Source organism: Equus przewalskii, chromosome 25 (assembly GCF_037783145.1).
Source record: "Equus przewalskii isolate Varuska chromosome 25, EquPr2, whole genome shotgun sequence".
Taxonomy (NCBI): Eukaryota; Metazoa; Chordata; class Mammalia; order Perissodactyla; family Equidae; genus Equus; species Equus przewalskii.
In genome coordinates, this window is record NC_091855.1 from 34328161 (window position 1) to 34352249 (window position 24089).

The 24089-nt window shown below is 37.3% G+C and overlaps 1 protein-coding gene and 1 pseudogene across 38 annotated transcripts in view; one reads left to right on the forward strand and one right to left on the reverse strand.

Moving 5' to 3' along the window:
* CATSPERB (cation channel sperm associated auxiliary subunit beta) overlaps positions 1–24089 on the reverse strand; it is a 138970-nt gene that overhangs the window by 75449 nt on the left and 39432 nt on the right. For 12 of the 38 annotated variants that reach the window (XR_011533101.1, XR_011533099.1, XM_070594450.1 and 9 more), the window contains 3 exons: positions 21880–22020; positions 19630–19690; positions 9660–9755 (listed from right to left, as the gene is read on the reverse strand). Coding sequence is in view for 15 of the 38 variants with exons in the window: in XM_070594437.1 (XP_070450538.1) it covers positions 9660–9755; positions 19630–19690; positions 21880–22020 (298 nt within the window). In the remaining 23 variants the exon portion in view is untranslated. Of the gene's footprint in view, positions 1–8664; positions 8804–9659; positions 9756–17335; positions 17453–19629; positions 19691–21879; positions 22021–23677; positions 23770–24089 lie in introns of those variants that run through there. The other 26 variants (XM_070594455.1, XM_070594456.1, XM_070594452.1 and 23 more) reach the window with 11 other exon arrangements.
* On the forward strand, positions 10032–11464 carry LOC103557593 (pyruvate dehydrogenase (acetyl-transferring) kinase isozyme 3, mitochondrial pseudogene; annotated as a pseudogene).

A 24089-nucleotide genomic window follows, 5' to 3' on the forward strand; every position in this document is an offset into this window, starting at 1 on the left:
TAAAAGTCTTGACTGCTACTGAGAAGCTGAAAAGTGACCAATATGAAGGTGACTGATAATTGTGATTAGAGCAATTTTAGTGGAGTAGAAGAGACAGAAAACAGACTGGAGAAGTCTGGGGTATGGATCAGCGATAAGAAAGTAGGGACAATATTTTTAAACATCTCTTGAGTTTAGTAGTGAATGAAAATTTCCAACTGCAACTCTAGCATTAACCCTTGACTGTCACTTCCCAATGTTTTCTCTCCGTGTCTTCGGCATTTCAGTAAACGACGCCGTCATCCACTTGACCACTCAAGTAAGAAATCCAGGATTCAGCCTTGATACCTCTGTTTCCCTCATCCCCAGTCCACTAGGAAGTTACATCAGCTCCACTTCCAAATGTAGTCTGAAGACTCCTACTTGCCACCACCTCCACTGCTAACCCAACAGCCCAGGTACTCCAGATCATCTCCTGAGCGGATGATGGCAACAGCTGCCAACAAAGTTACTCCATTCTTGCCATCCCTCCCCAAGAACCGATGCTCTCCACAGCAACCAAAGTGATCTTCTTATAAAGCATGAATCAGAATGTATCACTCTCCTGCTTAAGACACTCCAATGACTTTTCATTATAATTAGAATAAAACCCACACTTTTTACCACGATCCCGGTCTCTCCAAACTCATTCTACACCACTCTGTCATTTATTATGCTTCCGCAACATTGATCTCCTTTCAGTTCCTCAAACAGATGTCTCAGTCCTGCATCTGGAACCTTTAAGAACTGCCAATTTGTAAGCTCTTGGCTGCCACAATACCTCTGTTATTCTAAATAAATGTGGAAGATAAACAACAACAACAACAAACAAACACACAGGTACAGAGAAGAGATTGGTGGTTGCCAGAAGGGAAGGAGGCAAAAGGGGCAAAGGGGCACACTTCAACAGTGACAGATGGCAACTAGACTATTGGTGGTGAACACGATGTAGGCTACACAGAAATTGAAATATATTGATATACACTTGAAAAATTCATGTAATGTTATAAACCAACATTACCTCAATTAAAAAAGTAAATAAAAATTTCAATGCAGTATATAATATTCTAGGTACATCTCAATATGTAAATAATTCAGATTTCAATTTTTGTTGTTGTTGTTGTTGAGGAAGATTCGTCCTGAGCTAATATCTATTACCAATCTTCCTCATTTTGCTTGAGGAAGATTCACCCTGAGCTAAGATCTGTGCCAGTATTCCTCTATTTTGTATGTGGGTCGCCACCACAACATGGCCACCAACGAGTAGCATATGTCTATGCCTGGGAGCCTAACCCATGCCGCTGAAGCTGGGTGTGTCAATCTTAAGCACTAGGCTATGGGGCCAGCCCCTAGATTTCAGATTTTTTTTTTAAATTTAAATAATTGTATTGGTATTTTTGTACTTAAAAGTAGCACAGGACATCAAAATATCAGAGTCTCAAGAGCCAGTATTACAATTACTATTGAATAACTATTTTTAAAATTTTTGGACACTATGAAAATATAGGAAAGCACAACATTTTGTCACTTTTTCAGCTATTTTAATTTTGGTTAAAGAAATAAAACAAAACCAATACAATTGAAGATATCTCTGCTCTCTTCCATAGTCCCATTCTCCAATTCTCCCCAAATCCAGCCACTATTAGATAATTGCTGTGTATATTTCTAGTACATTTTAATATTTTTATCATAATATATATGTACCCATGAACAGCATATAGCATTGCTTTCTGTGTTTTCTGGACTTTAGACAGATGCTCTCCTGCTCTTCTGAAATCTGAGTTTTCACTCACTTTTGAAATCTGCTCTTGACGGCATATGTGGGTCTATTTCTTTCATTTCACAGCACATGTATTTTTTTTCCTCCTGATGGACATTTATGTTGTTTTCCATTTTTCCTTATTTCAAATAATGTTACATTAAATAGATTGGTATGTATCTCTGGGCACATATGAAGTCTTTTCTCTAGAGCAGTTCTCAGTTGTCTGCACATCAGAATCACCTGGAAGATTTTAACCACGGATGCCTGGCCCTACTTGTAGATGAAGTGATTTTAACTGGTGTATAGTGGGGTCAAGACATGAGGACTTTTCTTAAAGCTACCCAGATGATTCTTTCCATAAAATGTAATATGAATTTATTTTACTCTGCATTCTGCATAGCACCACATTAAAGTGGGAATAAAAGAAGAAAAGTAAAAGGGAAAGTGAGAAAAGTGAGGATAAATACAAGATCCAGGACTGAGGATATTTTTAAAAATTTTATATTATAGTGCTAGAGGCGATCCAAAAATTGGGCTATGAATCAGACAACTGGAAAAGAGAAGCCTAGCCAGTTATATCACTCAGTGTTCATAACCTTAAAACGACCAGTTTTTGAGGAAAAAATACAAATGTTCTTACTAAGACGGAGCAAGAATTTTTGCTGATGGTCCTCATAAAGAAGACCGTGATGCAATGAACAGTATCTTCTATAACATTTTTATAAAAATAACTTTATAAAACCATTGTTTATTATGACCCCAAATGGTTATAGAACAAGATATATTTCCATATTTCTATCGCCCTCTTTGCAGACTGTTTTTTTTATTGTGGTAGCATTGGTTTCTAACATTATATAAATTTCATGTGTACATCATTATATTTCGATTCCTGTGTAGGAACATCATGTTCCCCACACAAAGACTAATTACAATCCATCACCACACACATGTGCCTAATCACCCCTTTTGCCCTCCCCCCCTCCCCCGTCCCATCTGGTAACCACCAACCCAATCTCTGTTTCTATGTGATTGTTTGTCGTCATTTTTATCTTCTACTTATGAGTGAGATCATATGGTATTTGACTTTCTCCCTCTGACTGATTTCACTCAGCATAATACCCTCAAGTTCCATCCATGTTGTCCCAAATGGCTGGATTTCATCATTTCTTATGGCTGAGCAGTATTCCATTCTGCGTACATATCACATCTTCTTTATCTATTCGTCCCTTGATGGGAAGGTAGGTTGCTTGCAAGTCTTGGCTATTGTGAATAATGTTGCGATGAACACAGGAGTGCACATATCTTTACATATTTGTGTTTTCATGTTCTTTGCATAAATACCCAGCAGTGGACCAGCTGGATCGTATGGTAGTTCTATTCTTAATTTTTTGAGGACTCTCCATATTTGCATTCCCACCAGCAGTGTATGAGAGTTCCCTTCTCTCCACATCCTCCCCAATAATTGTTGTTTCCTGACTTGGTAATTATAGCCATTCTGATGGGAGTAAGGTGATATTCCATTGTAGTTTTGATTTTCATTTCCCTGATAGCTAATGATGCTGAACATCTTTTCATGTGCCTGTTGGCCATCTGTATATCGTATCTTCTTTGGAGAAATGTCTGTTCACATCTTTTGCCCATTTTTCAACTGGGTTTTTATTTTTGTTGTTGTTGAGATGTATGAGTTCTTTATGTATTTTGGGTACTAACCTCTTATCAGATATATGGTTTGCAAATATCTTCTTCCAACTGTTGGGTTGTCTTTTTGTTTTGTTCATGGTTTTCTTGCTGTGCACAAGCTTTCTAGTTTGATGTAGTCCCATTTGTTTAATTTTTCTATTGTTTCCCTTGCCCTATCAGACATGGTACCGATGTCGAAGAGTGTACTGCTTATGTTTTCTTTTAGAAGCTTCACAGTTTCAGGTCTTACATTCAAGTCTTTGATCCATTTGGAGTTAATTTTTCTGTTTGGTGTAAGATAATGGTCTACTTTCATTCTTTTGCGTGTGGCTGTCCAGTTTTCCCAATACCATTTATTGAAGAGAACTTCCTTTCTCTATTGTGTGTTCTTGGCTCCCTTGATGAAAATTAGCTGTTCGTAGATGTACGGGTTTATTTCTGGGCTCTCAATTCTGTTCCATTGATCTGTGTGGTACCTTCAGCTTTGTTCTTTTTTTCCTCAGGATTCCTGTGGCTATTCTGGGTCTTTTCTTGTTTCACGTGCATTTTAGGATTCTTTGTTCTATTTCCGTGAAGAATGTTGTTGGAATTTTGATAGGGATTGCATTGAATCTGTAGATTGATTTAGGAAGTATGGACATTTTAACTGTGTTAATTCTTCTGATCCAAGAGCATGGGATATCTTTCCACTTCTGTGTGTCTTCTCCAATTTCTTTCAACAATGTTTTATAGTTTTCAGTGTACAGATCTTTTACATCTTTGGTTAAGTCTATTCTTAGGTATTTTATTCTTTTTGTTTCAATTATAAACAGGATTGTTCTTAATTTAGCTTTCTGCTAATTGGTTGTAAGTGTATAGAAACACAACTGATTTTTCGATGTTGATTTTGTATCCTGCAACTTTACCATACTCATTATTTCTGAAAGTTTTTTGGTGGACTCTTTAGGGTTCTTAATGTATAAAATCATGTCATCTGCAAATAGTGACAGTTTCACTTCTTCCTTTCCAATTTGGATCCCTTTTATTTCTTTTTCTTGCCTGATTGCTCTGGCTAAGACTTCCAATACTATGTTGAATAAGAGTGGTGAAAGTGGGCATCCTTGTCTGGTTCCTGTTCTTGGAGGGATAGCTTTCAGTTTTTCTCCATTGAGAATGATATTTGCTGTGGGTTTGTCATATATGGCCTTTATTATGTTGAGGTACTTTATTTTTATTTTTTAAATCATAATTGGATGCCATATCTTGTCAAATGCTTTCTCTGCATCTATTGAGATGATTATGTGATTTTTATTCGTCATTTTGTTAATGCGGTGTATCATGTTGATTGATTTGAGGATGTTGAACCATCCCTGCGTCCCTGCAATAAATCCCACTCTATCATGGTGTATGCTCTTTTTAACGTATTGTTGTATTCGATTTGCTAGTATTTTGTTGAGGATTTTTGCATCAATGTTTATCAGTGATATTGGCCTGTAATGTTATTTTGTTGTTGTTGTCCTTGTCTGGTTTTAGTATCAGGATAATGTTGGCTTCATAGAATGAGTTAGGAAGCTTCCTCTCCTCTTTAATTTTTGGAACAGTTTGAGAATGATAGGTATTAAGACTTCTTTAAATGTTTGGTAGAATTCACCAGGGAAGTCGTCTGGTCTTTGACTTTTATTTTTGTGGGGGTTTTTGATTGCCGCTTCGATCTCCTTACTGGTGATTGGTCTATTCAAATTCTCTACTTCTTCTTGTTCCAGTTTTGGAAGGTTGTATGATTCTAAGAATTTATCCATTTCTCCTAGATTATCCAGTTTGTTGGCACATAGCTTTTTGTAGTATTCTCTTCTAATTTTTTGTATTTCTGAGGTGTCCATTGTAATTTCTCCTCTTTCATTTCTGATTTTATTTATTCGAGCCTTCCCTCTTTTTTTCTTGGTGAGTCTAGCTAAAGGGTTGTCAATTTTGTTTATCTTTTCAAAGAAACAGCTATTCATTTTGTTGATTTTTTCTATTTTTTTTTAGTCTCCATTACATTTATTTGTGTTCTGATTTTTATTATTTCCTTCCTTCTACTGATTCTGGGCTTCATTTGTTCTTCTTTTTCTACTTCCTTTAGGTGCACTGTTAGATTATTTATTTGAGATTTTTCTTGTTTGTTGAGGTAGGCCTGTATTGTTATAAACTTCCCTCTTGGAACCACTTTTGCTGTATCCCATTGATTTTGGCATGTCACATTTTCATTTGTCTCCAGGTATTTTTTTTATTTCTCTTTTGCTTTCTTCATTGACCCAATCATTGTTCAGCAGCATTTTGTTTAATCTGCACATATTTGTGGCTTTTCTGATTTTCCTCCTGTAGTTGATTTCTAGTTTGATACCTTTGTGGTCAGAAAACATGCTTGGAATTATTTCAGTCTTCTTAAATTTATTGAGACCTGTTTTGTGGCCTAATATGTGATCAATCCTGGAAAATGTTCCATGTGCATTTGAAAAGAGTGTGTATTCTGTGGTTTTTGGATGGAATGTTCTTTATATACCTAGTAAGTCCATCTTGTCTATTGTGTCATTTAAGGCCAATGTTTCCTTATTGATCTTCTGTTTGGATGATCTATCCATTGGTGCAAGTCAAGTGTGAAAGTCCCCTACTATTGTTGTGTTACTGTATATTTCTACTTTTATGTCTGTAAATAATTGCTCTACATATTCAGGTGCTCCTATGTCGGGTGCATAGATATTTACAAGTCTTATATCCTCTTGTTGGATTGTTCCCTTTATCGTTATGTAGTGCCTTTCTTTGTTTCTTGTTACAGTTTTTGTTTTAAAGTCTATCTTGTCATATATAAGTATTGCTACCTCAGATTTATTTTCATTTCCATTTGCATGGAGTATCTTTTCCATCCCTTCACTTTCACTTTGTGTCTTTAGGTCTGAATCGTTTCTCCTGTATGCAGCATGTATATGGGCCTTTTTTTTTTTTTTTATCCAATCAGCCACCCTATGCCTTTTAATTGGAGCATTCAGTCCACTGACATTTAAAGTAGCTATTGATAAGTATGCACTTATTGCCATTTGTTACTTTTTTTCTGGGTGTTTTAGTAGTTCTCCTCTGTTTCTTTCTTCTTCTCTTGCTCTCTTCCTTTGTGGTTTGATGGCTTTCTTTAGTATTATGTTTGAGTTCCTTTCTCTTAATTTTTTGCATATTTATAATAGGTTTCTGGTTTGTGATTATTATGAGGTTCATATATAATAACCTACATATATAGAAATCTATATTAAGTTGATGGTCTCATTAGTTTGACCTCTTTCTAAAAGCTCTACTCTTTTACTCCCCTCCTCCCACATTTTACGTTTTTGATATCATATCTAACCACTTTTTGTGTGTGTATCTGTTACCCTCTTATCATGGAAATAAGCACTTTAAGTTCTTTTGTCTTTTGACCTTCCTAGAATCTTCATGGGTGATTGATCTGCTACCTTTACCATATTTATGCCTCTATCAGTGATTTTATTGCCTGGTGGGTTTTTTTGGATAATTTTCATATTCCTATTCGTGGTCTTCTCTTTCCCACTTAAACAAATCCCTTTAGCATTTCTTGTAGAACTGATTTCTTGGTGATAAATGCCTTTAATTTTTGCTTGTCTGGGAAACTCTTTATCTCTCCTTCCATTCTGAATGACAACCTTGCCAGGTAGAGTATTGTTGGCTGTAGGTTTTTTCCTTTCATCACTTTAAATATACTGTGCCTCTCCCTTCCAGCCTGTAAGGTTCATGCTGAGAAGCCAGCTCATAAACTTATGATGTTTCCTTTGTGTGTAGGGTAACCCTAACCCTAACCTTGTTGCCTTTCTCTTGCATCTTTTAGGATTCTCTCTTTATCTTTAATTATTGACATTCAAATTAAAATGTGTTTTGGTGTGGACCTCTTTGGGTTTATCTTGTTTGGTGCTCTCTGCACTTCCTGTACCTGGATGTCTGTTTCCTTCCTTAGGTTAGGAAAGTTTTCCGCTATTATTTCTTCATAAAGATTCTCTGCCCCTTTGTCTCTCTCTTCTCCTTCTGGAACACCTATAATATGAATGTTAGTGTGCTTGATGTTGTCCCAGAGGTCCCTCAGACTGTTCTCATTCTTTTTAATTCTTTTTTCTTTTATCTATTCAGATTAGGTGATTTCCTCTAATCTTTTGTCCAGCTTGCTGATCTGTTCTTCTGTATCATCTACTCTGCTATTGAGTCCCTCTAATGAATTTTTCATTTCCAGTATTGTATTCTTCATTTCTGATTGGTTCTTTTTTATATTTTCCAATTCTTCACTGAAGTTCTGAGTTCATCCATTCTTCTCCCAAGATCAGAGCATCCTTATGACTGTTTGCTTGAACTGTTTGTCAGGTAGATTATTTATTTCTGTTTCATTTAGTTCTTTTTTCTGGGGTTTTGTCCTATTCCCTTACTTGGAACGTATTCCTTTGCCTCCTCATTTTGCATCTTTCTCTGTGCTTATTTCTATGTATTAGGTAGGTCAGCTATGTCTACTAATCTTGGAGAGGTGGCCTTATGTAAGAGATACCCTATGAGGCCCAGCAGTGTGCTTCCCTCTCATCACCAGTTCCAAATGTTCCAGGAGTGTCCCCTCTGTGGGCTACATGTGTCCTGTTGTGGCAGGGTTGCTCTTGCTGCAGGTGCCCAGGGAGGCTAGGCTGTCCCCTTGGCCATCTGATTGTGATGCATGTAGGTGCTATGGACTCTTCAGTCACTTTATCAGGTGTGGGGAGCCCCAGAACAGTTGGCTGCAAGGTCTAATAGCACATTCCTGTTGCAGTTTTTCTGTTAAGTGAGTAGGCCCCCAGCATGGCTGGTTCCTAGGCTCAGGGACTTACAATTACTGTAGATCTCTGGCCTGCAAGGCTCTTGTCAGCTCTCTCAGGATTGAAGCTGAGTGGGGCTGGCCCCAGGCACAGAAGCACCCAATTATTTCAGGGTTTGGGAGGTGGGGCCGATCTCCTACATGGCTGTTTGAGAAGCACAAATCTTCAGCAGCTGACAAGTCCCATTGCCCATGGGGCCACAGACACCTCAACACGGTCATGCCCCATGCGCATGCCCTAACCCCATAAAGTGGACCTAGTCATTCCACTGCAGAGGCCTCACACACTCTACCAATGCCCCACGCACTCCACTTGCTCCTTGTGCACACCTTGCCCCTCAGAGGTGGACTCACTTACCCAGCTGCAGAGGATTCAGGCACCCAGCCTATGTAGGCCCACAAGTTGCCAAGGGCCAGTCCATAGGGCCGGCTGCCTACCCTGGCTGAGCTGGATTAAATCAGTGCTGCAGTGGGTGTGGCAAACTCTGGGCTAACAGGCCAGGGGAAGAACTCCAATTGTGTCATCCAGTGTCTGTGTCAGCACACCTGTACTAGGTCACAATAATGGCTGCCACCATTGTCTCAGTCCCTGGAGAGGTCTCGCCTCTCATTGAGATGCACCCAGAGCCTATCAGGTGAGTCTCTTTCCACCAAAAGACTGTGTACCTTTATTTCTGGTGATTTAGGTTGCTTTCTGAAACAGGTGAATTTATGTGTGGGCCCTTTATGAACCAGCTTTTGTCCCCTTGTGTCTGATAGCTTTTCTATGGGTATTCCCCATTGTTGTTAGTATCCAGCAAAGACAGATATTATGACAGTTGTCTCAGTTGTGCTGAGTCCAAAGGATGCTTATAGTGGTAATGCTCTCCCACTCAGATTCCGTACTCCTCCAGGGAAGGCTGTATACCTTAGGGTTGCTCCCAGCCAGCCATGAAACACTGCAGCTTGCAAAGGTGGCTTTTTTTTTCTCTTCAGAAAGGAATTTCTGCCTCTTCCACCTCAGTCAGGACTGTCCCTTGTTGTGGGGGTTCTTTTTATCCATTTTTCAGTTCTCTCTCAGGGATAATTGTCCCAAGAGTAGTTGTAAATTTGTTGTGTCCATGGGAGGAGGTGATTTCAGACTCTGCCTATGTTGCCATCTTGACATCAACCTCTTTGCAGACTTCCGTTAACAATTACCCTTATATATTTAATTCTTTGTTTGTCTCAATAGATTGTGAGCCCCTCAAGGGTCATGATCATCTCTTATTTATGTATCTCCAATATTTAGCATGGAGTCTAGCATAAGAAGGTTACAAGTTTTGTTGAAAGAATAATAAAAATTCCACTTTACTTTTATCTGCTGGCATTTACCTCGAACACTGTCCAATAGAGTTCCTTCAGTAGTATAAATATTTAATCCATGTTGTAAAGTGATCCTTACTAACCATTCTTCTACAGCTGCAACATCTGTTTGAAAACAAAAGGCAAATGATCAATTATTTTTTTGTGTGTCATGTTGGTGAAATGTACGGCTATATGAACATTACCAACAATGATTACCTTTCATTTCCCAATCATTTTCATTGCATTTATATGTTTGTTTTCCCTACAAAAATTTTGATAATAAAGTGAGGAAAAAAGAATTACAAAGTGATCTTACTACCACAGCAGTGAATTCAGATAATAATATTTTAGATCATAATTTTTCTTTGAGAGCTGTTGTGGCTTGGTAAAAAGCAAACCATGGCACTTCATGTAAAGTGGTACAATATTATTTGAAAATAGACCATGATTAATTAAAACATATAGTGTAAACCCTAAGGCCAACTCTAAAAACATTATAAAGCATAAATAATAAGCCAACAGTGGAGATAGAATGGAATCATAAAAAATAATATGAATGAAGACGTAAAAAGAAGAGAAAAGTAAAACAGAAGAGATGGAACAAATAGAAAACAATCTGATGGTAGATTTCAATACAACCATACCAACAATTACATTAAATGTAAATGGTCTAAAAATTCAATTAAAAGACAGATTACCAGATTAGATGTGAAAATTGAGACTGAGCTGTATGCTAACTCTAAGAAACCCACTTTAAATATAAAAGCATAGATGAGTTAAAAGTAAAAGGATGGGTGGTGAACTTAGCCTGGGACTTGCTGCAGTGGTTGCACTCATGGGCTAAGGATGAGGCTGAGGCTGAAACCAGGGTGCGTTCATGAAGAACATGCCTGATACAAACAGCTCAGTTGCACAAGCCTCTAGGTGGATCTGTGCACCACCCCAAGGAGAATATAGCTCTTCTGGTGGCTGCTGAAGCCACTTGTACCCAAGTAGATCCTAAGAGCTATTTGTGCTTCTTGCTGTCAATGCTCTCTATCAAGTAGTTCCTGGACTTTGGGAAAGATAATGGTGTGAGAAAACATCATATATGTTTCTACAAAAGGAGCTTCCTGCACAACTGGCTAACACAATGACAGAAGTCAATCTTCTGATGGATAACTTCACTGGCCTTCAGTGGGACAGGTTCTAAGTTGGTATATGCATCACTTTCAAAATATGAAAATAAGAACCCTGATGATCCACAGGTCTTGGATAACTTCCTACAAGTCCTGATTAAATTCAGAAATAGAAACAATAATGTGGTTCCTATAATGGTACATGGAGTGATTGACCATAAGGAAAATTAAAGGTTTGATCCTTTCATTAACAGTAACATCCAATATTTTCTGAATTGGTTTTATACCAACTGCATCTCTTTCCACATGCTTATTAACTAACACACACTTCTGTTTGGTGTCTATACTAATCCTGCTCATCCTAAACACATAGAAAGTATTAATCCCACCTATAATGTGGCTAATGTAGTGAAAGATGTATATGAAACAGCCAAAAGGCTGTGTGAACAGTGTTAGCTGGTAGATCCAGAGATGGAAGGTGAAGAGCTCGATGCTAAAACTTCAGACAAACCCATTCAGGTAGTTTATGTGCCTTCACATCTGTTTCACATGCTATTCAAGAACTCAGTGAGAACGACAGTAGAACTGCCTGGAGAGTTATAGAAAAGGGGGATATCTGGCCGTTAAAACCCTTGTTACTTTGGGTAAAGAAGACTTATTCATTAGATAAGTGACCACGGGGATGGTATTCCACTCTGAAAAATAGCACCATAGTTATTTCAGCGCTTGAATGTTTATTTTCTCTATACCAGCTGGAGGTACTCCAGCCCTTCCATGAAATTAGTAACTTGAGTAATTTTTCAAAATAACTTGCTGTAGTGTGTCTGGTGCCTGATCTAGAAGAGCACAGAGCCGCCCTACAGCTGTGTCCTCTTACCCTCCACCTCATTATCACAGAGTTGAGTGCCCACATCTCCACGGGATTCTGAACTTCTTCCCCATTCCAGACACAGCAGATACCCACTGTTTCTCTTTGTAACCAAGCACCATGCTTGTCCAAACCACAGATTAGGGCCCCAGGTATCTGGAAGTTAAAGACATCAGCTGAGTCTGTCTTGATAATTCATTCCCAGAGTCCTTCCTGCCTCATATGTGTCCCTCCTCCAGCCTCTGATTGAGATTTCTGCCTTTCTCCACCTGACTATATTCCCATTGTGAGGCACAGGCACTTTTGTGTTAGATCTTACTGATTTTTATTTGAAAATTCATTTATGTACTTCCATTCTGCTGATTAATGTGTTCTAAAAGTTGTCTTAGCGAATAAAACGGTAAAAGGATGAAAAAAGAGAGTTATGCAAACACTAACCAAAAGAAAGCTGTAGTGGCTATATTAATATCTGACAAAGGAGATTTTAGAGCAAGGTAATATCAGGAGTAAAGAGGTGCAATACATATGATAAAGGAATCAATTCAGTAAAAAGACATGGCAATCCTAAAGGTGTACATGCCTAAGAGAAGAGCTTCAAAACATGGATCAAAAGCTGATAAAACTAAAAAGAGAAATAAACCAATCCAAAGTTACAGTTGGATATTTCAACACTCCTCTCTAAATAATTGACAAAATCAGTAAGGATATAGAAAAGCTGAACAATGCTATCAACCAACTGACCTAACCAATATTTACAGAACACTCCAGCTAAGAATAGCAGAATGCATTTTTTTCAAGTGCACATGGAAGATTCACCAAATAAACCATAAAAAAATCTTAAGAAATTATCATATGAAATATATTCTCAGAAAATAATATAATTAATCTAGGAAAATCAATAACAGAAAGATATCTGGAAAAACCCAAAATATTTGGACACTTTACAACACACTTCTAAATAACCACAGGTCAAAGAGGAAGTGGCCTGGGGAATTAGAAAATATTTTGAATTGAAAGAAAGTGAAAACACAAGATATCAAAATTTATAAGATGCAGATAAAGCAGTACTAGAGAGAAATATATGGCAGTAAAATATTTATATTAGAATAAAGAAAAGTCTCAAATCAATTATCTGAAGCAGGGGTTGAAAGAGAGTAAAGGCCTTATACAGTGGCAAATAGTAAATATTTTGGGCTTTGTGGGCCATATGGTCTCTGTCACAACACTTCAGCTCTGCCACAGGAGTACAAAAGCAGCAACAGAAAACACATAAATAAGTGAACATGGCTGTGTTCCAATAAAACTTTATTTACAAAAATAGGCAACAGGCCAGATTTGGCCTGCAAACTGTAGTTTGCTCACCCCTGATCTAAAGGTTCTCAACTGAAAAAACTAGAAAAAAAAGAGCAAATTAAACCCAAAGCAGGTTGAAGCATAAGATAAAGAGTGGAAATCAATGAAATGAAGAGCAGGAAAACAATATTCATAATCAACGAAAACAGAAGATGCTTCTTTGAAAGGATTAATAAAATTGATGAACCTCTCCAGATTAATCAGGGAGGAAAAAAAATACAAATAACTCATATTAGAGATGAAACAGGGGACATCACTACAGACTCTATAGCTATTCTAAGGATAATAAGAGAATATCACAACTTGTCATAAATTCAACAATTTAGATGAAATGGACCAGTTCCTTAAAAGATAAAAACTGCCAAAACTCACTTAAGAACTAACAGGAAACTTGAATATTCCCATACCTATTAAGGAATTTGAATTTGTGTTAAAATCCTTGCCACAAAGAAAACTCTAGGCCCAGATATCTTCACTGTGAATCCCACCAAACATTTAATGAAAAGATACTGAATCTACAAAAACTCTTCCATAATATAGGAGGAGACTCTTCCCAACTCATTTTATTTGTTTACTTCCCTTTTTTAGAAATGAGCTTTATTTTCAATGATATTTAGTTCTAAAAGCCTGTATACTTACTTTTTCCTCTCATCAGGTTTACCTACAAATCAGGATTTCAAAAACCACAATAAACAAATAAAACACCTGTGGGATTCTGGGCAGTGGCCACCTGCATTTCATTTTGGCAATTAAACCAGGACACCCTTTCAAAGAAGCTTATGTGCAAAATGCCGTACTTCCTAGAATGAGGCTCATTGTTTTTCAACCTTGAAATCACCCACTTGAAAAGCAGACCTAGAGACCCGAGCTTTCAGAACTCAGTCACAATATCGCCACCATTCTGACAACTGTACAATTAACACAGCCCCAAATTTACTGTATCTAACAGAGGGCTTCAAGACAAGGCAAAATTTTTCGTACCACTCCCCTCTGCCCCTGCCAAACGTTCTGCACTTCTCTTCGCTTGGAATCAGTAATACTTCACGCATAAAGTCCTGAGGATGACCTCAGCTGACTGAGTTGCTCAACAGGGCCCATCCGGATGGAGGAAACTTTGGACACAGGTCCCCTTGTTGGTCCCAGCACTGCTGTTGAACCCAGCAACAATGAACTTGTTCATTATTCATAAACACTGTCCAAAAAAGAGGCTGCTTCTAACTCAGAAGCTCAGATCCCCGGATAAAAATCATTTTTGATAATCTGTATAATTCAAATCAAATGAATGGTTGTTAAAAATAAACCAAGAAATATCCAGAAACAGATTTCCAGTGAAAACTTGGTAGAAGAGGGATTCCAATACGAAAAAACAATCTAGACACGTTCTTTTGTCTATGGGGGATGCAAAGTAATCACAACCCCCTGAAACTCCTTAAGTAGACAGTATTTCAATTCAGAGACCAAAGAGAAAATACCTTTGGAAAGAAAACCGTGACTTGGCTGGGAAGAAACCCTGTGCATCTTAGTGAACATTTTTCCACCCACCACAAGCTCAGGCTTTCTGGGGTCACTTGTTTCCCAGTCAAAAACGTTTTTGAAGTCATCAGGAATGGAGGAAAAGAGACTTGTCATCTGGCAAGTATGTTCCTGGTTCCATATCTGTGGCTCAAAAGCCAAAGAGCACAATCCTGCAGGACTCATGAAGACAGTCCCCAGGGCGATGAAGATTCTGAAGTATCTGGGGCTCAATAAGAACTCTTGCATGTTACCACCTTTGCTGGGCTCCCTCGATTCCTCCCCAAATCACTGCCTGTCCTTTTTCAGCTTAAAGTTGAGCACTGACCCTGCGTTCGTCAGCAGCATCTGGAAGAGCTGAGCAACTCAGTTAATAATGACAGCATCACCAGATACCAAAACGAGGTAAAGACATTCATTACAAGAAAATAAAACTCCAGACTGACAACCTCAAGAACCTACCAGCTAAATGAGTCCAGCAATATATAAAAAGGATAATACATCATATCCAAAAGTTGTTTATTCTGGGATTGCAAGGCTGATTCAAATTTCAAAAATGAATCAATGAAATCCACTCTATCAACTGACTAAAGAAAATCCTTATAATCATCTCAATAGATGCAGAAAGAGCACTTAACAGAATCCAACAGCAATTCATGATAAAAACTCCACAAACTAGGAATAGAAGGGAACCTCCTTAACACGATAAAGGGCATCTACAAAATACCTACAGACAACATCATACCTAATGATGAAAGATTGAATGTTTCCCCCGGAAACTGGAAACAAGGCCGAGATGTCCTCTCTTACCATTCCTATTCAACATTGTACTGGAGATCCTACCAGTACAATAAGGGAAGAAAAAGAAATCAAATGAATACATATTGGGAAGGAAGAAATAAAAGTATCTCTATTTCTAGATGGATGATTTATCGCTGTAGAAAATCTCAAAGAATGCACAAAATGCCACTAGAACCAATAAGTTCTACTGAGTTTAACAAACTTGCAAGATACAAGGTCAATCTTCAAAAATCCATCGTATTTTTACATACTAGCAATGAATAATTGCAAATTAAGACATTAAAAATAACCATTTACAATAACACCAAAAACGGGAAATTCTTAGGTATAAGGTTTTTAAAATATGTGCAAGATCTCAATGCTGAAAACCACAAAACCCTTGGATGAAATAAATCAATGAAGATGTAAATAAATGGAGGGATGTACTGTGTCTGTGGATTGAAAGACTCAGTGTTAAGATGTCAATTTCTTCTAAACTATAGATTTAATGCAATCCAAATAAATCACAGGAGGATCTTTTGCAGAACTACAGTTCTTTCTAAAATTTACATGGAAAGGCATAAGAACTATACTAACCAAAGCAATTTTGAAAAAGAACATCAAAGTTGAAGGATTAACGTTACTTACTACAAGATTATTTATAAAGCTAAAGTAATCAAGACAGGGTGGTATGGGTGAAAAGACAGAGAGCCCAGAAATAGCTATTCAATGGAGAAAAAATGGTTTTTACAACAATGGTGCTGGAATAACTGGATATCCATATTCCCAAAACGTTAACTTCAGTTCATATAACATTGAGTATAGACCTAAATACAAAACCTAGAACCATAAACTTCTAGAAGCAAGAATAGGAGAACAACTTTGTGAACTTGGGTTAGGCAAAGATTTCTTGGTTACGATGCCAAAAGTGTAATCCATAACATAAAAAACTCTTAAATTAGACCTCATCAAAATTAAAAACCGTCATCTTCAAGAGTTTATAGATGAAAAATACAAGGCATAGCTTGGGAAAAACTATCTGCAAATCATATATATATATGATAAGGGACTTGTATCCAGAATATATAACAAACTTACAAAAGATTTGAATAGGTAATTCACCAAATGGCAAATAAGCACAAAAAAGATGCTCAGTGTCATTAGTTATTACAGAAAGGCAAATTAAAACCATAGTTAAATGCTATTATGCACCCATTAGAATGGCTGAAATTATATATACATACATGCATATATACAAACATACATATGCACTCGTATATACTACGTGCTGGCGTGGATCCAGGTAAACTGGCGGTGAGAATGCAAAATGATTCAGCTGCTTTGGAAAATAGTTTGACAACTTCTTGTAGAGTTAGATGTCACGCTTACCATAGAACACGGTAATTCTACTGCTCCGTATTAGCCACATGCAACAAAAATTTCTGTTCACGCGAAAACCTGTATGAGAATGCTTGTAGCAGCTTCATTCATAATTGCCCAAACTGGAAAAATCCAAATGTGCTTCAACAAAATTAACTATGGTTCATCCAAACAATGGGATAGTACCCAGTAAGGAAATGGAAGGAACTACAACTTAGATGAATCTCAAATGAATTATGCTAAGTGAAAGAAGCCCCATTCGAAAGGCTACATATCCCATTCATATGGCTCTGAAATAAGCAAAACAATAGGAATAGAAAACAGATCCATGGTTGCTGGGGCCCGGGAGATGGAGAGAGCGTGACTACCGGTGGGATGATTGAGTGATGGAGCTGTTCTATGTCTTGACTGTAGTGAATACACAACTGTATACTTTTGTGGAAACTAATAGAACTGGACACTAAAAAGGGTATATTTTGCTAAATGTAAGTCATATCTTTTTTTATTTTAAAATAAGAACAAATTACGAAGTGTGAATCAAAGAGGGACTCTTTACTTTCAACAGTTTTATGCAGTTCAAACTCCCAACTGCCTTCACCACTTTCTTGTTGTTGTCAGTGCCCTCAAGTCTCCTAGCCCCCCTGTGGACAGCAGAGCAGAGCCCTGCCCAATCTTTTGCACCATTCTCTCACCTTCCAGCGCTACATCAGACACTGCTCTGCTGCTATTCACAGGGTTTTCACATTTTCGGAAGCTGGTGGCCAGGTCCCTCTTCCTCGTCTGTCTTAGTCTGGAAGCTCAGCTGAAACCTGTCCAACACGGGTGATCCTGTTGGTATCTGAAGGACTGGTGGCAGAGCTTTCAGCATCGCAGCAACACGCAGCTGCCATAGCATGACAGTCGACAGATGGGGAGTGTGGTCCCCTGACCAGAACCGAACCCAGGCCGTGGCAGTGAGAGCATCGAATCTTAACCACTAGACTGCCAGGGCCGGCTTCACCGCTTTCCCGCTATTGCTAAATCTGCATTTGGCTTCATGGGCCTCAGTTAAATCATTTGAAAATGAAGATAGTAACAGTGTCCAGCAGATGGTGAGGGACAGGTAAGTTAATATAGGTAAAGTGTTTAGAGTAGTGCTAAAATATAGTAAGAATTCCATTAATGCTCCCTGCTAGTTCTACCACCTCTGTGATGACTATTTGCTACCTTTGTTGTCGTTGTTACCTAAACGACCCTCCCCAAGAGTTCACATATACGTAATACTCAAACTCACGGCATGGCGGTAAATAAGACATGATTAAGGAGGAAAAAGTGAATGAGCAAGTATGGTGCCTTTGCCCTTGAGTACATTTTTCCTGATTTCTAGCATATTGGTAATGTTAGATCATCTTCTCCTACTACATTGCAGGCTCAAATAGATTTCTTTTTATATAGTGACGTACGCCTGAAATTTACCCAGTGTTGTAAGCCAATATGGCCCCAATAAAATAACTTTTTTTAAAAAGAAAAAAATATGTCTTTCTTTTTACTCAGTCCAGGGAGTTGTTCCAGGATAGGCAGAGCTCATTTGGTCTCTTTCCATAAAATACTTAAGTTCTCGGATCACATTTGTTCCTGTCTGGGTGACCTTAGAATCATTGCATTTCTGAAATTAAAGTTTGCAACTAGAAGTACAAATAACATGTTATCTTCACTTCTTCAGTTGTCAAACTAATGTCAATATTACGCCAGGCAACCAGAGCAATCCATCATTATACTGAGGACAGTTCATTTAGATTTTTTTAAAAAGGAGTACATTTTCAGGACGAATTTCTTGAAAAAAAAATCACAAAAAGTTCCAATAGATTAACCTGAAAAAATTGAAATGAATAAAGGACAAAAATGGTGTATAATCCACATCAAATGTTACAGCACTGGGGCTTCGTTTGCAGACTTTTATCTTTGACTCTTCCTTATAGAGTCTTTTCTATCATTTCGGCCTCGCTCTCACCTTCCTCCTGCTTTCACTCTGTAGGACACACAATTCGGGATGTCCTTTAACTACTTCCAGTCCCTCATCACTTGCTACATTTGACTGACACACAAGTTGATACTGGATCAACACTTGGCCAATTTAAGATACTTTCCTGGGAATTTGGAATTGGGCTGGCCCCTAGGAAATATATATATAAATTTTACGGCAGTGAGGGAGCTTTAGGAAGCTAGCTTGAAAGAAGGAAAAATAAATGTAGATTCACAGAAAATAGAGATAAGAGAGGCAGTGTGAAAGTATTCCCTCGGTTACTGATTGTTTTCCATTTGTTAATTCTAACTCCTTCCTATAATCTGGCTGCATTTTTGTCTTTGAGTTCCATGACAAAAACAAATTTCTTCTTTTTCCTTAAGTGAAGTCAAGTTGGTTCCATTTCTTGCATCTACCATATTAAAATGGTATACCCTCCATCATTTTAAACTATAGGAATGTATTGCATGCCTGAAGATCCACTGGCTGAGTGCACTAGTACAATACTCACAACTCCTGGAGTTTGACTTTTCTCCTCCTTCATCGGGGAGTTTACAGTGGCACATAAGGCTAGGCTGCCACATGACGCTCAACAGTAGCTTCCACAGTAAAATAATACATCACACATTTTAGTCTATAACACTTCCAGATTAATGGTTCAATTTCAGTATAATTAATTGGTACATGAATTTCTCAATACTATAACTTTTGAGTTTTAGAAAATGAATTTAAATACTAGAGAATAATATAAGTGTTTTGTATGTCAGAACAATCTATCTATAATAGCATTGCCAGATAAAATAAAGGAAGCCTAGTTAAATTTAAATTTCAGATTAACCACAAGTCATTTTTAGCAAGTATGTTCCAAATACTACACGAGACTTCTTACGCGGGATAGCAAATAATTTTTAATGTGTGTTTTTTATTTGCTAAATTTGGCAATCCAGACCCATGAATTAAAGAATTAATTCAGATGACTCTTACCTGTATTTTTTGTAATGTGTTCTCTCGGAATATTAATCAACCAGTAAACCCGATCACTAAACTTGAATAAAGAGACATCAGAGAACAGTGTTTTACAATGTTAATAGCAACATTATTTTGGCATATTCTACCCTAACTTTTAAAAATGCAAATTAAACAAGAACATCCAATGCATATACCCTTTACCTAGCAATTTCATTCTTAGGAATTTATGCTACATTATACTCATATGTGTGAAATAAAATTTTCATCATTATTTGTAATAGTAGAAGATTGAAAATAACTAAAATGTTCATCAGTTATGTGTAATAATATAGCCACAAAGTGGAATACCATACAGCTAAGCTTAGGTGCCATAAAGCTGAAGAATTACTGGCTTGATGTGTCATAGGACAGAGCTTGGTGTTGACGGTGAATTGGAAATTTAAGAGGAAAATCCCAAGCGCAAGGGAACTGCAAGAATGATGATCTAAGAGTTAAATATAAACTCTTCTCCAAATCCTTGGGGAATACAAGTGCAGAGGAGACTCCTAGAAATCCACATTTAAAAAATCGACAGTGGGGAGCTGGCCCAGTGGCACAGTGGTTAAGTTTGAATGTTCCACTTTGGCTGCCTGGGGTTTGCCGGCTCAGATCCCAGGTGTGGACCTACACACCACTTGTCAAATGGATCAAAGACCTAAACGTAAAAGATAAAACTATGAACTTCCTAGAAGAAAACATAGGGGTAAATCTCTGTGACCTTGGATTACGTAATGGTTTGGCTTGACAAGCGTAATGGTTTCCTACATGACATCAAAAGAACATGCAACAAAAGAAAAAATAGATTCATCCGGCTTCATCAAAAAATATTTTGCACACCAAAGGACACTATCGAGAAAGTGAAAAGACAACACACAGAATGGGAGAAAATATTTGCAAATCATGACTGATAATGCACTTGTATGAGAATATATAAAGACCTTTGACAACTGAATAATAAAAAGACAAGTTAATTAAAAACGGGCAAAGAGTCTAAATAGATATCTCCACAAGGAAGATACTGAAATAGCCAATAAACACACAAAAGGATGCTCAACATCCTTATCCATCAGGAAAATGCAAATTAAAACCATAATGAGATAGCAGTTCACACCCATAGGATGTCTATAACAGAAAAGACAGGTAATAACAAGTGTTGGTGAGGATGTGGAGAAATTTGAACCCTACTACACTGCCAGTGGGAACTAAGAGAGTACAACCACTTCAGAGAAGAGTCTGGCAGTTCCTCAAAAAGTTAAACAAAGAGTTACCATACGACCTAGCAATTCCATCTCCTAGGCTTTACACGCAAGAGAAAGAAAAAACATATTTTCACACAAAAACTTGTACACAACTATTCATAGCAGCAGTATTCACAGTAGTCAAAAAGTGGGAACAACGCAAATGTTCATCCACTGATGAATGGATAAATAAACTGTGGTATCGAGACAATGAAATATGATCTGGTAATAAAAAGAAATGAAAGTCTGATACATGCCACCACACGGATGAAGTCTGAAAACATCGCGCCAACCGAAAGAAGCCAGGCGCAGAAGATTACATATTACATGACTTTATTTACATGAAATGTTCGGAATAAGCATCTCTACAGAGACAGACGGTAGATTAGTGGTTGCTTAGGGCTGGGGAGAAGAGAGTGGAATGAGTGACTATTAATGGGTATGAGCAGTCTTTTTGGGGTGATGAAAATGTTCTAAAATTAGATAATATAATGGTTGCACACTCTATGAATGCACTAAAACCCATTTAATTATACACTTTAAATTGGTGAATTGCATGGTATGTAAATTATATCTTAATAAAGTTGTTACCAAAAACATGAAGGTAAAATAAAGATATTTTTAAGGAGAAAAAACTCCCAGAGAATTCATTGCCAGCAGACCCGCACTGTAAGAAATGCAAAAAGAAGTTCTTCAGGCTGAAGATGTGACCCCCAGATGGCAACTTACATGTACAGAAAAGAGTGAAGAGTAGTAGAAATAGTAAATATTTAGGTAAACAGTAAAAAAATTCATGTATTTTTTCTTTTCTTATCTTCTTTAAAAAATATATTATTGTTAAAGCAAAAAGTATAACATTGCATTGCTGGGTTTAAAATATATATAGATAGAATATTACTGGACCAGCTAATTTTAAAAAACACATCCTATAAGGAAGAGCATCCTTCTTGTTAATAACATACTACAGAATAAAAGAAAATGTAATTACCAAAGTTAAATTAAAGTGGAAGATGCCAGAATATGTGCTATTTATGATTCCCAAGCTGGGAGCGAGTCCTCCTGACGTGAAGATGCTTAGAAATTCCTTTGCAGTAAAAACACTTTCAGATTGGAAAAAACACTGGATTTTCTTTAGGAAAAGAGAAAAAACACAAGTAATGACAAGCTGATGGAGAGAAGCATATTACATTAATTTACAAGTGAGAAGAAATCTATGAAATGTAGATGCTTGCTAAAGACTGCTGTCTTTAGTAATTCCAGTCTCAAACTAGAAAAAAATTCTATTTTGAAAAGTACACGTTCAGAATTCAGAAACCTATTATGCTAGTGTCATAACAGGTTTCAATTCATCCTTATAATAATCTTTTCTGTCAGAGAAAGGTCATTATTACATTTAATAAACATATAATCAAAGCCACATGCCATCACATGTAGAAATTCCTAGCTTATTAAATCATTGTTTTGTGTCTGAATTTAAAAAGAAGCAAATGTATAAAGCAAAACACATTTCCTGCCTTTTTATTGGATATTTCCCAGTCTTGAGAGGGTATATGAAAATGTAGCAATCACAAATTGTGGATTTCACTGAAACTAACTTGAGATGGACACTCAGGCTTTATCTCATTTAGTTCTCCTGCTAGTGAAGATCACTTTGGTCAAGTTACCTGAGTTTCAGTTTCCCTGTCTATAAAATGGGGAAACATATCCATTCCAAAAATATTTACTGAGCTCTTACTATGAATCAGGTCATGTTGTAGATGCTGGGGAAACAGAAGTGAACGAAACAGACGAAAGTCCCTGCTGTCAAAGAACTGCCATTCCAACCGGGATTGGCAGGGAGATAAACACAAACCCCTTTCCTTTGTCTGGTCCTTCCTTCACAATTTACTTCCCTTTGTTAAGATGGTATACGAGCCATATACAAGATGGCATTGAAGATGGTATGCAAATTCCAGCCACCCCTTTGAGTTACTCATCACTGAGTTCTCCCATGGGTATGGCCGTTGCATGTGTAAATAAACTCTGTGTTTTTCTCCTGTTAATCTGTCTTTTGTCAATTTACTTTACAGGCTCCACCCAGTGAATCTGAGAGAGTAGGTTTGGTATTCCCCAAAAGTACTTATCTTACAGAAGGTCAAACGTCATAATGAACGTAAAACAGTTTGAAAAATGCCTTACACACATAAACACTTTGCGAATGTGAGCTATCATTTCTACTAATGATAGAAAATGTTAGCTACTATGTCTACTAACAACTGTTCTAGAATGACTACATCACAACGCTCTAAAAAGTAGGTTCTAATTCCCTTTTTAAGAGGATAAAACTGAGGATCAGAGAGGTTAGGTAACCTACCCCAGGGCACACAGACCATACATGGCAGGACCAATATTTGACCCTGGTTCCATAGGTCTCTCTTCCCCTAAAACGCATTCTTTTTCCATAATATGCAATCACAAATAGGAAAGGCATTTTTGATTCAAAGGGCATGCGCTTCACAACAGTTGTAGATAAAAACCAAAATATATGTTTGGCATATCAAGAAGGAACTGGGAACCAAGTCAAAGCAGACTTCGGGATAAATGTATTTGTCTTCATAGCATGCTTTTCTTTGTTTTTATCATATTTATCATAGATTTTTAGACAATCTGTTCATTTTTTATTAACGTATCTTTTAGTTAGCATTTGCTGCATGGCTATCTTAACAGTCTGTTTTATTTTATTTTGTTGCATGTTTTTAAAAAAAATCTGCCATTATTTGATTCAAAGGCATCAAATCATCCTTTACCCAAAATGACTCCAATGTGGTCCTTTTTATAAAAGGGAAAGATTCTTCCTCAAGGTCACACAAGGTAATGCTCTTTCTCTAACAGGCTACATCTGTCAGATTTCAAAAGGACAAATCAGATCCATAAAAAATGAAGATCGTTACAGCTGATCTTTAAACAAGGAAAGGAGGAGGCATCTTTAAAAGAACAAAACAAAACAAAGCAAAACCACCCAGGGTATTCAATGGCTAAGTGGAATATTTTATCTGATCCAAGTGGAATGGAATAGAAAGGATTATTATTTATATAGAACTTCACCTCCCCGAGTCTGAACACAGTAGAAGGTATTTGAACAGAGTACAGTGTTACTGGTTTTGCACACGGACTTGAAGCATGTGAGTAGCTGTAACACACGCTGTGGGTGGACCTTAC